Source organism: Rhinatrema bivittatum, chromosome 4 (assembly GCF_901001135.1).
Source record: "Rhinatrema bivittatum chromosome 4, aRhiBiv1.1, whole genome shotgun sequence".
In the NCBI taxonomy this organism is placed as follows: domain Eukaryota; kingdom Metazoa; phylum Chordata; class Amphibia; order Gymnophiona; family Rhinatrematidae; genus Rhinatrema; species Rhinatrema bivittatum.
Genome location: NC_042618.1, coordinates 406850812 through 406865521, shown reverse-complemented (window position 1 = coordinate 406865521; position 14710 = coordinate 406850812). Strand labels below are relative to the sequence as shown.

General features: G+C 41.5%; 1 protein-coding gene across 1 annotated transcript in view; it reads left to right on the top strand.

Annotated features, from left to right (window-relative positions):
- SHQ1 (SHQ1, H/ACA ribonucleoprotein assembly factor) overlaps positions 1 to 14710 on the top strand; it is a 211025-nt gene that overhangs the window by 100611 nt on the left and 95704 nt on the right. The window contains 1 exon segment of the mRNA XM_029601091.1: positions 4180 to 4303. Coding sequence (XP_029456951.1) covers positions 4180 to 4303 — 124 coding nt within the window.

The window sequence follows — 14710 nt, the reverse complement described above, 5'->3', positions numbered from 1 at the left end:
AATAATACTCGAACAAAAAGTGAGATTCTTAATGATTTTGGTTAACTATTTTAGTATTTCTGCATTAATACTCTCCCTTCTTGCTCCTTAGACCAGCATTAACTTTCTTGATAATAACTGTAAATCTGCAAATTGCTCAAACAGTTTAAAAGTTTTAAGCATTAAACGTTACTGAGCAAATGTTCTGTTTGTCCTTGTAAAACAGGCACAGAGTCTCTCATGGAGTAGCTTCTCCAAATGGGTTTATTTTGCTCATACCTTGACAGGAATAAACCTCATTTATAAGTCAGGGTATGTTGAATATGATCTCAGTCTCACAAATGTACTGCTAATTGCTGTCTTCGTACTGTGTATTATACCAAAGAGAGCCGCCTTTTGGAGTTCATGAGGTGTAATTTTGATAGACAACATATCAGGGTGTGCTTGGGAATTCAGACCAGTGGCACCCATTATAATGGGGACTATTTCTGGATCTTTCTGTCACATTTTCTTGGTCTCTGATTGCATCTCTTTGTACTTAATGATCTTAACTTTATCCATACAATCCACAGAATAGTTGCTGGGTATTGACACCTCTATCAGCAATGCTGTTTTTTTTTTTTCTTTTCTTCTGTTTGTTTTTCTAGCATCAGTCTTCGGCCACTGGGAATAGGAATGTCCCAGGTGATTACAACTTCTTCATTCTCTTCTATTCCATTAGGGTTGTGCTACCAGTGTTTTTGGTACATTGATGTAATAATGTTTGCACAGTTTCCAATGAATAAGCCGTGTTGCCTTGTGGCCTTTCTGTATTCAGGCTTCTGACATTAGCACATCACATCCAGCAAGGAGATGTGTAATTGTTCACAGTTCTGTTCTACAGAATCTGCATTTGTCAGTCTTACCAGTCTTTTCTATGCTGGCCCTAAACCATCTTGTCTGTAGTCCACTGTCCTGTGGTGCAATTACCAAGCTCTCATCTGTAGGTCTGAGTTCACTTCTCTTTAACCACTGCTGTGTCGAATCTTGATCCACATGGGGGTTTCTGGAGTAGCTCTCTCTTCTTCCCACTCTACTTATGCTTCTGCCAATTATCCTTCCTTGTTTGCTGATCTGATTCATTAAAGTTTTTTTTTTTTCTCTCTTGTTTTCTTAATTCTGTAGCTTCTTTCCCTTCATGTGCTGATAGATTTTCAGTGATTCTGTTCTCTGGAACGATTGTTCAAGTTTAAGATAAGAGATGGCTGATGCTTGCTCGCTTTAATACTTCAGCACTATTTGAGCATTGGGTCCGTTAATGCCATTAAATATTCCTGAAGGCCTATTATGGTAGCTCTATATGTGTAATCAATTTTGATAAGATCCATACCACCTTCAGCTCTAGGGATGTACAGTCTTTGCATGCATAGGTTTTTATAGATTATCTGATGGGTATGGAGGAGCTTTCTTGTTTTTACATCCAGTTCTTCTAGATATTCATGGGGTCAGTCTGCTATTTCAGAACTTTAAGACAATACAGGAATTGCAAGAAGATTAATAGCTTGTATCTTATTTCATATAGTTAAAGCACTCTTCAATATCCACTTCACTCTCCTATAGTATTCTCTCTGTATCTTTATGCTACATTTTTCCACCTTCTTCTATGCCTTGATATTTATAGACACCTTCCTGCTCCAGTTCTTTTATATTGCAATCTTCAATCAGGAAGATGCTTTGTTTTTTCTTTAAGGAAAGTTACCTTAGCAAATTTTTTCCAGGAAAATGTTACATTGATGTCATCTGAGAAACTCTTCACTACTCAGTTATTCTGCTAAAGGAGGGGTGAATTTTAAGACAGTTGCTCATGTTTAAAGGCCCATATACACCAGTATCTGGGCTGAGCACGAGCAACTTTTATTTTAAAATGACCCAGTCATGCACGTGTTTGTGTGGGTGTGTGAGTGCATCCAAATATGTGGGAGAAAAAGGGGCAGAGTTGGGGCATTTCGGGGCGGGCCTAGCATTTGCGTGCAAAAATCAGATTTTAATTCCAGTGACTGTAGCAGCGTGTGTCGGGTTGTTACCCATGCCCATTTACTTCTGCTCTTGATGAGGTGTAAGTCTGCAGAAAACTCGTTTTAGGCCTTAAATGACCGGGTGAGATGTCTGGGTAAACTGGGGGAAGTGCAGGCTGAAGAACCAGAGGGGTCAGAATGATCTCGAGAGAGACTGGGTCAACTGGTGGACTAAATAGTCAAACTGGGAATGTCCTTCGCACAAGCATGTTTTAAAATCCGCTTACTGTACGCATTAAAGCCAGCAAACACTACTAGGGAAGAAACATGAACTACATTTACTTGTGTAGCCGCTTAAAATTAGGAGCACCCAATGATTGAAAATTCCTGTGCATGAGTGCCTGCGCGCTTGTTTTAAAGTTACTGTCCTTGTGTCGCAAGAACTGTAGAGGTTCAAATCATCTACAGATAGTGAGGTATCGTTGGTAGGGGATTGGTCACTCTGGGATTAAGGCTAATTCCATAGCTCGTTAATTATAATGCCAGACAAAACAAAAATGGTGACGAGGAATCTCCCTGAAATATTCCTCGCTGGATATTAATTTTAGAGATGACATATTGTCAATCTTCATAATTTTGAAGGCATGTAGTCTGCCACATTTTTGTTGTGAACTTGATGTACTTTATCAGTACAGGGTTCACTTTGTATTTATCAAGGCAATTTATGCAAGAGTCGGGAATGCTACCAAAGGCGTTCTAAGGTCAATCCACGCTATACTGAGGTTTCAGCTGTTGCCTGCCTGATTTTCCCTCCCCCCCCCCCCCCCCCCCCCCGAGACGGCTCCTCTTCTTCTTCTGCTGCCATCCCTGCAGCTGCCAGCTCCCCTCAACCTTAACTGCGCTCCCCCCTCCTCCATTGTTCTACCATCACTGCAACCATTGCTGACTCCTGCAACACCACCATTACAACTGCAATTGACAGATATTCTGGTGTCCAGACTAACAATACATGACAGCTAAGGACGTGACTAAAATAATTCATATTGTTACAGTAAATTGCTCTGAGCATATATGGTGCATTGTTTTAAGTCTGATTAGAGTTCATTCCCTGTCAAGACAAAAAAAATAGTAATATGTCATGGATGACAAGTCAAAGGCAAGAGATAATCATTCATGATTAACTATCTAGCTCACTCATGCCTTTGGCTGATGAACGAGGACATTCAGGGACCTGCCTTGGGGATTTACATTAGTTATCCCCTCGTCTTCCTGAATTGCAAAGACATTAATCATTTTACAGGCCATACATGTGTAATCTATTAGTAACACATGGTTCTTAACTTTTAATTCTATCATTTGTCCAAAGATGTTTACTTACAATAGGACTAGAGTTTTAAAAACCCAGTGGAACACAGTCTTAGATTGTGAGCCCTCTGAGGTTAGGGAAATACCTGCACTACTAGAACGTAGTCCACTTTGAAGTGTCACAAAGAGGCAGAATATAAAAAAAATTAAAATAGACTAACATTAAATGTGTTATGGTGTCATGAATGCTATTTTACGTTCCAGAACAGCCCTGTTGGCCATTTTTATAATTTCTCTTGAGCTTGCCACACCGCAGAGGCTGTACGGAAGCATTTTCTTCTTTCTATCCTCTTGATTTTCTTTTCTCTGCGAGGTTCTTTCCCTCTACCTCTTGCAGGCAGTGCAGTTGAAGCTCGTATGGCGTTCTGTAGATTTGTTTCTTCCAAATTCCTTTCTGCTGGGCAAGCTTCACCTAGAGAAACGCTCTGCGGGTAAAAGCAGAGTCCATCTCTTACGTTACGTACCTCTTGTAGTGTATGCCACTGCTTCATAGTAGTAACAGTAGTGCAGGGGGAAAAACATTGAGAAACTCATCCCCTGGACATTTTGATTAAAGCCATGCTAAGCCCTGGCCCCCTCCTACCTCTGTTTTCTTTCCCCAGGCAGTTCAGGAAGTAGATGGAGGGGGGGAGTGTTTGTTCTGGGCATCACTTGCTGGTTTCCTACTTGACAGTTGCTGGTACAAATTCCTCTTATTTTAAAGCTTGGTAATGTTAATAGGCTGCTTTTTTTTTTTTTTTTTTTTTTTTTTTTGCAGGTGTTCTACAGATTGTTAAAGCAAGCTGTCTTTTTTTTAAAATATATTTTTTTCTCTTTAAAAAAAAAAAAAAAAATTCCACAGAGCTATACCTGTGTTCAGGATGTGCTGGTGTCTTTTGGAAGAAGAGTTTTATGTTACCCGCTCTACAGACATTTCAGTTTGGTAACGAAAGCCATTCAGAATGTGACAGTCTTACTGCAAATGGGTAAGATACTTAATTTCTATTGCCCTACAAAATTTCTCCATCCCCAGACTTCATTCTGACCTCAGGTTGAGTTGGAGAAATCATGCAGTCTGCGAATAAATTCGGGTAGAAATCCCATGAAAAGGGGATTTGCTTCAATGTATGCAGTTTTGTACTGAAAGGCGCACAGATCTACTGTGGTTTTTTTTGCCACAAATTGCTTCACTTGATAGAAACAGAGTGACAAAAGAGACTAGAGGGGGGGTACACAATAATATACAATCTGAGTCTAGAAAACAAATATAAAACCCAAATAAAAACAACCTATCCCATTTTAACAACCTTTCAAATGAAGCACTCTTTGCCCTTGCCAGATGTGGAAGATGGCCGAGAAGAAGCAGCTGATAGACCTGGGGTTGCTGGAGGAGGAATGATGACTTCAAGGAGTTTCCGGTGGAGGACTGGGCTGGTTTAGATGAGGACAGAGATGCAATGTTTGGGAAGATAATTCGGATGCTGCTAATGTTGATGATTTCTCCATTCAGTTAAATCTGAAATAGAGAAAAACGGTTACAAGATGGAGACCCAATAGCTTTAAAGGAAAACTAAAACATGGTAATAGAAAACTGAACTCTATGTGGAGAAGAAGATGCAAAAGTAAAAAAGCAAACAAAAAAAAAACCCCAAACCCAGCGAGCATGAATCATTGACAAGATGGATCCTCCTTCAGTATCAAGTGATAGTGCCTGACAGGTACAGTCCAAGTAAGCACAACATCCAGTCTCCTCTGCCAAAAAATCAAAACCCAAAATCCATGTGTTCTTTTTCTGGAAGCGCTCTTCTGAAAACATCTCAACTATGTTAATTAAATGATATTTACCCTCCCAAAAATGTGTTTCGAGCCAGTAGGTTCTGTCTGGAGAGGCACTGGAAAAACAACTCTTTAATTTGTGAATTCCAAATATTTTTTAAATGGCGTCATAAGGAATTCCAAGACAGTTCGCTCTATAACACATATAAAACATTTTGTTTTATTTCAATTTAGTGACTAGATCAGCAATTTTGAAATTTTAAACAAAAACCCCCAGGTTTATTTGCAAACTAAAACTCTAGGTGTTTGGATGTGCAAACTTGTGGGCACTGTTAATGGAGAGGCTGACTCAGCGCAGGCAGCCTTGGATCTTCTACAGGTGGTTGGAAAACGCCAAGGAAACAATTAAAAGCTCTTTTTATGAGACACCAACAGTTACAAACTATAATGTTTAAAAAATATATATTTTTCCCAGATTTTCTACCTATCTCAGTTCAAACCATGCAATTGACTTCCTGACCAGCAGATGGAAAGGACAGTTTTTTGCAGGCGGGACATTCTTGCTCTATAAAGCTGTGCTTTGCTTCTCTGCCTTTTTTTTTTTTCTCCCAGCAGAAGATGACCTGGTGTATCAGGAGTGCAAGATACATCTGTAAGATTGGAATTTTAGGCAATTGGCAATCAACAGTTACAAGCGTAGCCATTTCATGTTAGTGATGTGTATTCAGGTAGAGCAGGGGTGCTCAAACTAGTCCTAATGCACCCCCCCCCCCCCAGCCAGTTCAGAGATTTTCAGGATATCCCCAATGAACATGCATGACACTCATTTGCATGCACTTATGTGTGCAAATATGTCTCATGCATGTTCATTAGGGATATCCTGAAATCCCAACTGGCTGGGGGTGGGTGGCAGCATTAGGGACCAGTTTGAGCAACCCTGAGGTAGGGTGTTGAGACATGGCCATAGTACTTTTAAGAACAAAAACTAAAAAAAAAAATTGGTTAGAGACACAATATTTTAGCTCATTTAATTAGTTTACCAGATATAGCATTTCCATACCCAGGTATTTTATTATACTGACACTAGTGACAAATTTTGGAGCTGCTTCTTATCTAGCATAGTAGTTGGGATTAAGGTAACATTGGCATCTAGAATAACATTGTATTAAGAAGTACAGCCTTTGGACGTCTGGAAAGCATTCATAGAAGATGTACAGCTAGAATGTGTCCATGAAGCTTGTGGCATGTGTACTAAAAAAAATAAAAGCACTAACCTTGCATTTACGTAAAACATGCAGTGTTGGCTCTTGAAGCCATCTAGTCATGTAAGAGGCATAGCTGGGGTATGACCTGAGAATTATGTTGGTATAAAGTAAAAAGCTTGGTCGTTTTTGCTGGCATGGGCTAATGCTGCCGCAGGTAAAGTCTGTATGATGCAAATAAACCATGTCAGGGTTCAAAGGTACATTAAAGTTAATTGCTCATTTGCCGTAAAAACAATCATAAGGGGAGAAAGCGTGCATAATTATGTGAGACTACTATTGCATGAAACCCTTTGCCTTGCTGGCTGGTAGTTGCCCGTGTGCCATTGTGGCAGCATTTAGGTTTGCTGGTAAAGTGATGGCTCTACATCCTGAGTTGGCGTGTTTATTACATACCTTTCTGCTTCTCAGTGCAGGTAGCAGAAGGATTTAGTGCATGCTCATGAGCAGAGCTGTACAATAAGGGGGGGGGGGGATGTATTTCCATTTTTTTACTTTTTTTAACCCTTCTACTGCGAGGTTCCTCTTTGCTGCAGGTAGAAATATCAGGGCTCTTCAGAATGAAATCTGGTTGTACTTTCTACATTAATAGAGTGGTACAATTCCCCAGTCACTTCTCTGCAAATGCTTCTGTTAAGTATGCTGTAACTCTGGCATTCAGCAATGAGTTGCAACAGGTACATTTTGCTGAAATAGTATGGCAAAACTAAGTGTAAATGTTAGACATATGATGCAGTGGAATGTGTTGAATGAATCGCAAATGTATTGCATTAATCCAACTGAAAGGTCTCCCCAACAGTTTGTTGGTTGGTCTTTATTTCTGTGTTTGTTAATAGAAAGACAGTTGTGGCTTGGGCATAGTGGCAGCTGATCAGTCGGGCAAGCAGGCTTGATTATCCAGTGACAAGCAGAGAGCCGGTAAAATGTCTTAGAGAGTCTCTTGGGATTCTGAAGCTGACAGACCAAAATGGAACTTACAGACTTGTCTGGTTTGTTCAGATAAGACTGCAATAGTGGTAGGAACACATTCCAGGAACAAACATTGGATTCTGCTGTGAAAATGAAACCAAAAAGAAATGAGCAAGGAAAAATTATATAAATGTCTAGGAGGAGCTGCAGAAAAAAGGACTGCCCAACACAGATATTTCACTAAACCTTCCAGAGGAGAAATCTAAGTTGGTCAGTTAGCAATGCACTGCATGAGCTCTGCCTGGCCTGGTTACCTTGATAACCATGGTTAAGCTGAAAGGGAAGACCAGGATCTTTCCTGCAGCTCTTGGTTTACCTGCATTGCCTGTCTTAATTGACTAATTTGTCATCCATGCAAGGGCCATGCCGTTGGATACCATGGCTAGGACTTATATTGAGAGATAATGCTGGGGAGGGATTGCTGGTGTTCCCTAGCCCTCTTCCTCTCTCTAGATCCTAACATCTGTCAAAGCCCAAGATTGCGTATTCCATCAAGGCCTCCAATCTGTGAGCCTGCGAGGGAGCCTAGCAGCACCGGCACCATCAGATGATAGTGGTGAGGAGCCAGCAGGCGCTAGAGTCTCCATGATAGCAAATGCAGAGTGTGCAACACAAGGAAGAGTGCCAGTTGAGCCCCAGCTTACTTGGGAAGATTTGGCAGCGGAGAGGAAGTATATGGCAGCAGTTTCAAAATTGACTATGACAGGAAGTACACCAGACAGCCCCAGGACAACACATGTCTCTCTTGACTCTTTTCAATCGACCATGATACGACAAGCAGCATTTAGTTTGGCAAGTATCTTGGAGGCCATTGCTAGACTAGAAAGGTTTCTGTCCAAACAAAATAAGTTACTGCTGGCTCAAATGTAAGATTCTTTGGGAAAATTAGAGTTATTGAGATATCTTTAGAAATTAAAATGGAGAAAAACTTTGAGAAGGCATCCTATCTGGTGAATGATAATGTTCATCTACACAATAAAATGGAGAAACTGGAAAATATAATGAGGCAATGAACACTATGATTTGTTTCCTAAATATATGGTCCCATTTGTTGATATGCTCAAGTGTTGTTTCTTTGAGATATTAAAAATTCTAGAGAATTCATACTCTCCAGTTTCTAGAGCAACTTATCGTCCACCTTACAAGAAAAAAGAAGAGCAGGAATATGCCCAATTATCTTCTGATTCTTTGTTTGATTGAGGTGTTAGATAAGATTGTGGAAGAAAGGCTATACCTTGTAGCACTGAATGTGTTCCATAAAAACAGATGGTTTGTAATCTTTACATGAGTTTATCCCGATGTCTCTAGTGACACAAAAAAAAGAAACATTTCCTTATGAGACCTAGAGTTCTGCAGCTGGGTGTCCAGTTCTGGTGTAACTTTCCCTGCAAATGTTATTAAATATCCGTGTTGGTATACTTTTTTCCTTCCATACTGTAGATTGTATAAGCCCTAAAAAGTGATTTTTTTTCCTTTGGTATGTATTTTTTCTATTGTTGATCTCTTTACAAGACTTATTTTGTAAATATTTTGTTAAATCTAAAAACAAGTATTAATAATAATAAGCTTTTCAGCAGGATTAGCAGAAGGGAGTAAAAAATGGTATAGGGAGATAAAAATCCTGGGAAGCACCTGGATAATTCTGATAATGAGCAGTCAGAAAGATATAAATGTACTTGACTGGAATCTGGATGACTGTTTTTGAAAATTCATGGGAGAAGAGGTAGGAATATGAACCAGTGCATACTGAGACACAAGAATCAAGGGACTGGATAGATGCATTATTAAAAAGTTCTAAGCCAATAGAGAAGAAGGTGTATATTGGTGATTCCGTTTTATTTTCTATGAGGATGGTGTGATAATTTTTCATTATATAAAGCAGTAAAACAAATTTTATTTAATTTGGAGACAAAAGCATTTTTTTCTTACAATGTTGTATCATGGACAAGTGGAAGATGAACAGTATGGGTACAGTGGATGGAGGCAGCAATTTATTGAGTCACCAAGATGACCATTCCAGTTTTGGGGATCAGTTGGATTGCCACGTCAATGCAGCTTTGAACAGGCAGGCACCCTGAAGTGTATTGCTGTGCTATCTGTGTATGTTTTGAGAGCTCTCATAAGAAAGCTGGTAACATGGTACTTCATACCTCTAAGTTCCTATTAAGCACAAGCCCTTAATCCTCAATTGTATTATGTTCATAGTTAACTGCCCTCTTTGGCCTTATCCTTCCGGCTGCCTAAGCCTCCAAGTTTACCTTCCTTGTTGAATGTAACTTTTTCGCTTCCTCTGTTAAATGATTGTTCTTTGTTACAGTTTACCCAGTTCTGTGTAAACCGATCTGATATGGTTATTCACCATGAAGGTCTGTATAGAAAAGAGTTAAATAAATAAATAAATAACATTACGGCATGGCAGCAGGGAGACCCAGAGCTTGCCTACTGTGCGATAGTGAGTCTACAAAAGTAACAGCAAATAATCAGGCCAATTCAGTAAAGTGCGCGGGAGAGCCAGCGCTCCAAGGCAAGCACCTGCTCTCCCAACTCGCACCCAGGCCCCTCTCCTGGGCATGTGATTCTGTATTTAAATTAGGTCCCTAGTGCCTCCTTATTGGCGAAGCGGCGGCTGTCAGCGGGTTTGACAGTCGACGCTTAATTTTACCGGCGTCTGTTGTCAAACCTGCTGACAGCCACGTGTTCGGAACATGGACAAAGGCAAAATTGAGCGTCCGTTTTCCAACCCGTGGGCCACGGGCAGATTTATTTATTTTTTGGAGGTTTTTTATTTTTGGGGCCTCCAACTTAATATCGCTATGATATTAAGTCGGAGGGTGTACAGAAAAGCAGTTTTTTCTGCTTTTCTGTACACTTGCCTGGTGCCAGCCGAAATTAACTCCTGCCTTACTGTATAAGGGGTAATAATAGTGCATCGAAAACGCACATCCAAACGGCACTGCTGTTGTGCCTGTTTGAACCTGGTTAGGTGTCATTTGGTTCCCTTTTGTGTTGGGGAGCAGCCTGTAGCTAGGGATTCACCTATGTGTGAAGACTACCATCCTGCTTGTCCTCAGAGAAAGCCAAGTTGCTTACCTGTAACAGATGTTCTCAGAGGACAGCAGGATGTTAGTCCTCACGAAACCTGCCCGCCACCCTGTGGAGCTGGGTTGCTCCTATTTTTGTTTTAATTATAATTCTATGTTACAAGACTGGAGAGGGACCCCGCATGGATGCGTTGTGTAGGGCATGGTGTGCATGCTCAGTGTGCCTAGAAACTTTGACATATGTTTTCCTGCATCAGGGCTCCAGCTGATGATGTCACCCGTTCATGACGGTTCTATGAAGCACATCTGATCCAAGATTGTGGCAATTTCAACAAGGGTGTAATGGAATAAGCACTTGGGGTGCACAAAGGGCTATTATTCTGCTCACTATGCAGACCAGCCTCCTGCAAGGAGAACAGATCAGCTTTCCCAAAGTGGTCAATGCTGTCATATTAGGTCTACCCTGGTTCTTGGTACACCAGCCCCACTTCGATTGGGGTATCCTACAAGTTGCCTGATTGCGCTCCCGCAGCCGTGACCATTTCAGCGGCATATACCTCGGCAAGGCTGCTTCACTTTTGGTGCACCGAGTACAGCCAGTGGTTTTCACCGCTTGTCTATTGACCACAATCATTATCTCACAAGTTACACCAGAGCAATCCCTGAAGCTCCCTGAGGAAGGAGTCGAACACTCCGAAACATTGCAGTGTTGGAGCGAGCACTTCAGGATGTTATACATTACCAGCCCTTCCGGTGGAAACTGATAAGTGCAAATATTAGTAGTATTCACACTGTATTTGCTCTTAAATACACTTGCAGCAACCTATGATTATTCAAGCCCAGAGTTTCACGGGCTTGACACCATAAGCCATCATACTCTTGAGGCTATGTATGACGGTTGCAAGAAAGCAAGTCACACTTGAGTTCCATATATCAGCTGGATATTTGAGTATAATAATCATGTAAGCAGTTTGACCAGGTCCTCACTTTATGTGGTGTTCAGCCATCATCCTCAAACCAAAGCCTGTCCCGGTCTCCATCAGCTGCCCGGCAGCCAACTTAATGGAACACAAACTCCAGGAGCTCTTGCAAAAGGCACATCACCTCTTGGAACAAGCAGTAGAGTATTTCAAAAGGCAAGCGGACAAGAGATGTCACCCAGCGCCTGAACTCCAGCCTGGAATTCTTGTTTGGCTCAATACAAAAAGCTTACACCTTAAGATTTGTGGGTCATTCCATAACCCCTGTTGGCCGCCTGCAAACTATGGCTACCACTGACTCTCTGGATTCATGATGTATTCCATGTTTCCTTGTTAAAACCAACAAGCCAGCCAGACCATCCCTCAGGCCCACAGAAATCGCAGCCAAAGATACCCAGTATAAGGTTGAGAAGATTCTGGATTCCAGGAAGGTCAGAAACCAAATCCAATATCTCTTCTCCTGGAAGAAATTTGAGCCTGAAGAAGGATTCCTGGGAGCCAGTTTCTAATCTCCAAGCCCCACAATTGTTATGGGATTTTCACAGAAGATTCCCCCAGAAACCCAAGCCTAGAAGAATGGGGAGGGGGCTTTGGAGTGGGGGTACTGTTATGTTTGGCCAGCCACGGAATGTTACCGCGACCGGCCTCACTCACTCCCAGATGTGACCTTCCAGCAATGCTCACACATAGTCTGTCCTGTCTTCAGAGGCAAAGACACTACCATGATGCTACCAACCTCGCCAGACCCTGGGGCCTCCTAGGTGTGCAAGTCATGGTGCCTTTTGAAGCTCCTGCAGCTGGAAACAGACCTGCTGGCACACTTGATGACATCACGCAGCTGGGTACTTAAGTCACAGCTGTGCTCCCTATGTTTCGTCAGCAACTGGTCTCCTGCCTAGTGCAGCATATGTTGCTCCTGCGTTCTGATAGTTTCCGCATTTGATTCGTTCAGCCTTGCCTTGTCCAGCTTGCCTCATCCAGCCTTTCTTTCAGGCCGATTCAGAAAAACCCGCAGAAGAGCCTGCGCTCCGTGTTGAGCGCCCGCTCTCCCGATGCGCGCCCAGCACCTCTCCTGAGTGTGCAATTCTCTATTTAAATTAGGACTCGCGCTAATAAGGAGGCGCTAGGGATACTAGCGCGTCCCTAGCGCCTCCTTATTAGCAGAAGTGGTAGCCGTCAGTGGGTCCGACAACCGACGCTTAATTTTACTGGCATTGGTTGTCAAACCTGCTGACAGCCACGGGTTAGGAAAATGGACACTGGCAAAATTGAGCATCCATTTTCCAACCTGCGGGCCGGCAGGCAGTTTTTTTTTTTTTTTTTAATTTTTGGGACCTCCGACTTAATATCGCTATGATATTAAGTTGGAGGGTGTACAGAAAAGCAGTTTTTTCTCCTTTTCTGTACATTTCCCAGTGTTGTCCATGATTAATGCCTGCCTTTGGGCAGGTGTTAATTTCTGAGAGTAAAATGTGTGGCTTGTAGTCCATAAAATGCCCGGTAAACAATTATTATTGGCTCCTCAATAAGTTGCCAGAGAAATCCGTTTAGCTTTCATATATAACAATTTCATAGGCATTAAAACAATTGCCTAAGCGACATCAGGAATACTTATCTCAGTGAAATGCTTTCTTCTTTTGAATTTAAACACTGAGGATTGCCTGTGCACGCTGAGACACCAAAAAACGCCGACGTTGGCAAAGTTTCGCAGTGAGCTGCGTCGGGGCAGTAATGTGTCTGGAAAATGAATGCTATCACGACATGTCTTTTATCTCATCGGGCTTTAAATCACAATGGCAATTGTTTCAGTGCCTATGAAATTGTTATATATGAATGCTAAACGGATTTCTCTGGCAACCTGTTGAGGAGCCAATAATTGTTTACCGGGCATTTTATGGACTACATAATTGAATGCAAGACACATAGTGGTATCGATTGACTTGAAAATTGTTAACCAATAGGGTCTCATTGAAAATCATCCACATCGGTACTGGCAATTTTGGAATTGCAGATTTGCCAAAAATTTGTTTCAGATGTGTCTCACAGTTTTTTAGGAAAACCATAAAAATATTAAAAATAAGTTTTCAATAAAAATATAAAAGATTTTTTGACCTATGATTGTACAAACTGGTTCATATTCTGATTATCCAATTGAGAGAAATACCGGTACTGAGGTCTTTTCCTCTTTTTATTAAATTACATTCATATAGTCTAAAATAATTATCTTTTACTCCAGCTATCTTGTTTAGTTTCATAATTATCAGTGGGAACATTCCCTTGGGCACCTTTCCTTATCTCCCTCGTGCCCCCCCCCCCCCCCCCCCCCCAATGAAACGCTCACTCTCTACAGATACAAAGGGGAGCAAGTGTGTGTGTGTGTATTGGCAGCTTGGACCAAGTGGGGTTTGCTGTTTTTGTTTCTTCATTTTGAAGAAAAGCAAGCAACACAGCATGAAATTCTGGGCTTGTACAGTGTTGAGCTGTTACTGGAATGGTTCAAATTCTCTCACATGGTTGAGGTACACTGTTTTAAGCTGCAGTTGTCCAAAGACCAAAATTGTTATAATTGTTTTCCCAGCTCGTTGTCCATGGATGGGGTGGTGCCTTCAGTTGAGACCCTCAGTTTGGAGATAATCCGCCTCATGTGTGGAAGATGAAACCTGTGCTTTCCATGGGAGAGAGGCTCCCATCGCATTTAGTCATATTTCCCTGTTATTCTCCTACCTTATTCCCGACTGAAGGTGCTCTTGCTATCCTGAATATTAATGAGAGATTGTAATATCTTCCATGTTTTCCCAGGTCCTCCCTTGGTGATGCAGACACGTATGGGCCTGCTTCTTTGAGCCTCCTGGGTGCAGGATGACTTGGCTCTTGTCCTTATTCTGGAGAGGCAACGATTAGCTCCTTGTTAAGAACCTAAGGAAGCAGGGAGCAGAATGACCTCTGTTGGCTCTAGCAGCTGCAGTCTTTTATGCTGATAATTCTCTTCCATGTTTTTCTTCTAGGGCTTGTGCTATTCACTGAATCTCCCACTGCTGATGTAGCTAGCAGTGCTCGACTAAGCCAAAATAATCATAGGAAGGTGTTTCCCAGCAATTTTTGCTGCTGGATTTTACTTATTCACTTTCTTGTAGTTTCATGGATAGACTGCAGGTGGCAGCACCATATGGCTGGCTCACATAGTACAGAATTAAAACATAATTTGCTTAAACAGTAATTTCACTGTACCAGTGATGAAGTACTAAATTCCTTTTCGTTTCTATTCCAAACTCAACTTTTAATTAAAGCCAGCTTTATTTATTTGTTGTAGATAAATCTGCAGTGAGGAAAGGTCATTGCACATTGGAGAAAACAGAGGCACTTTT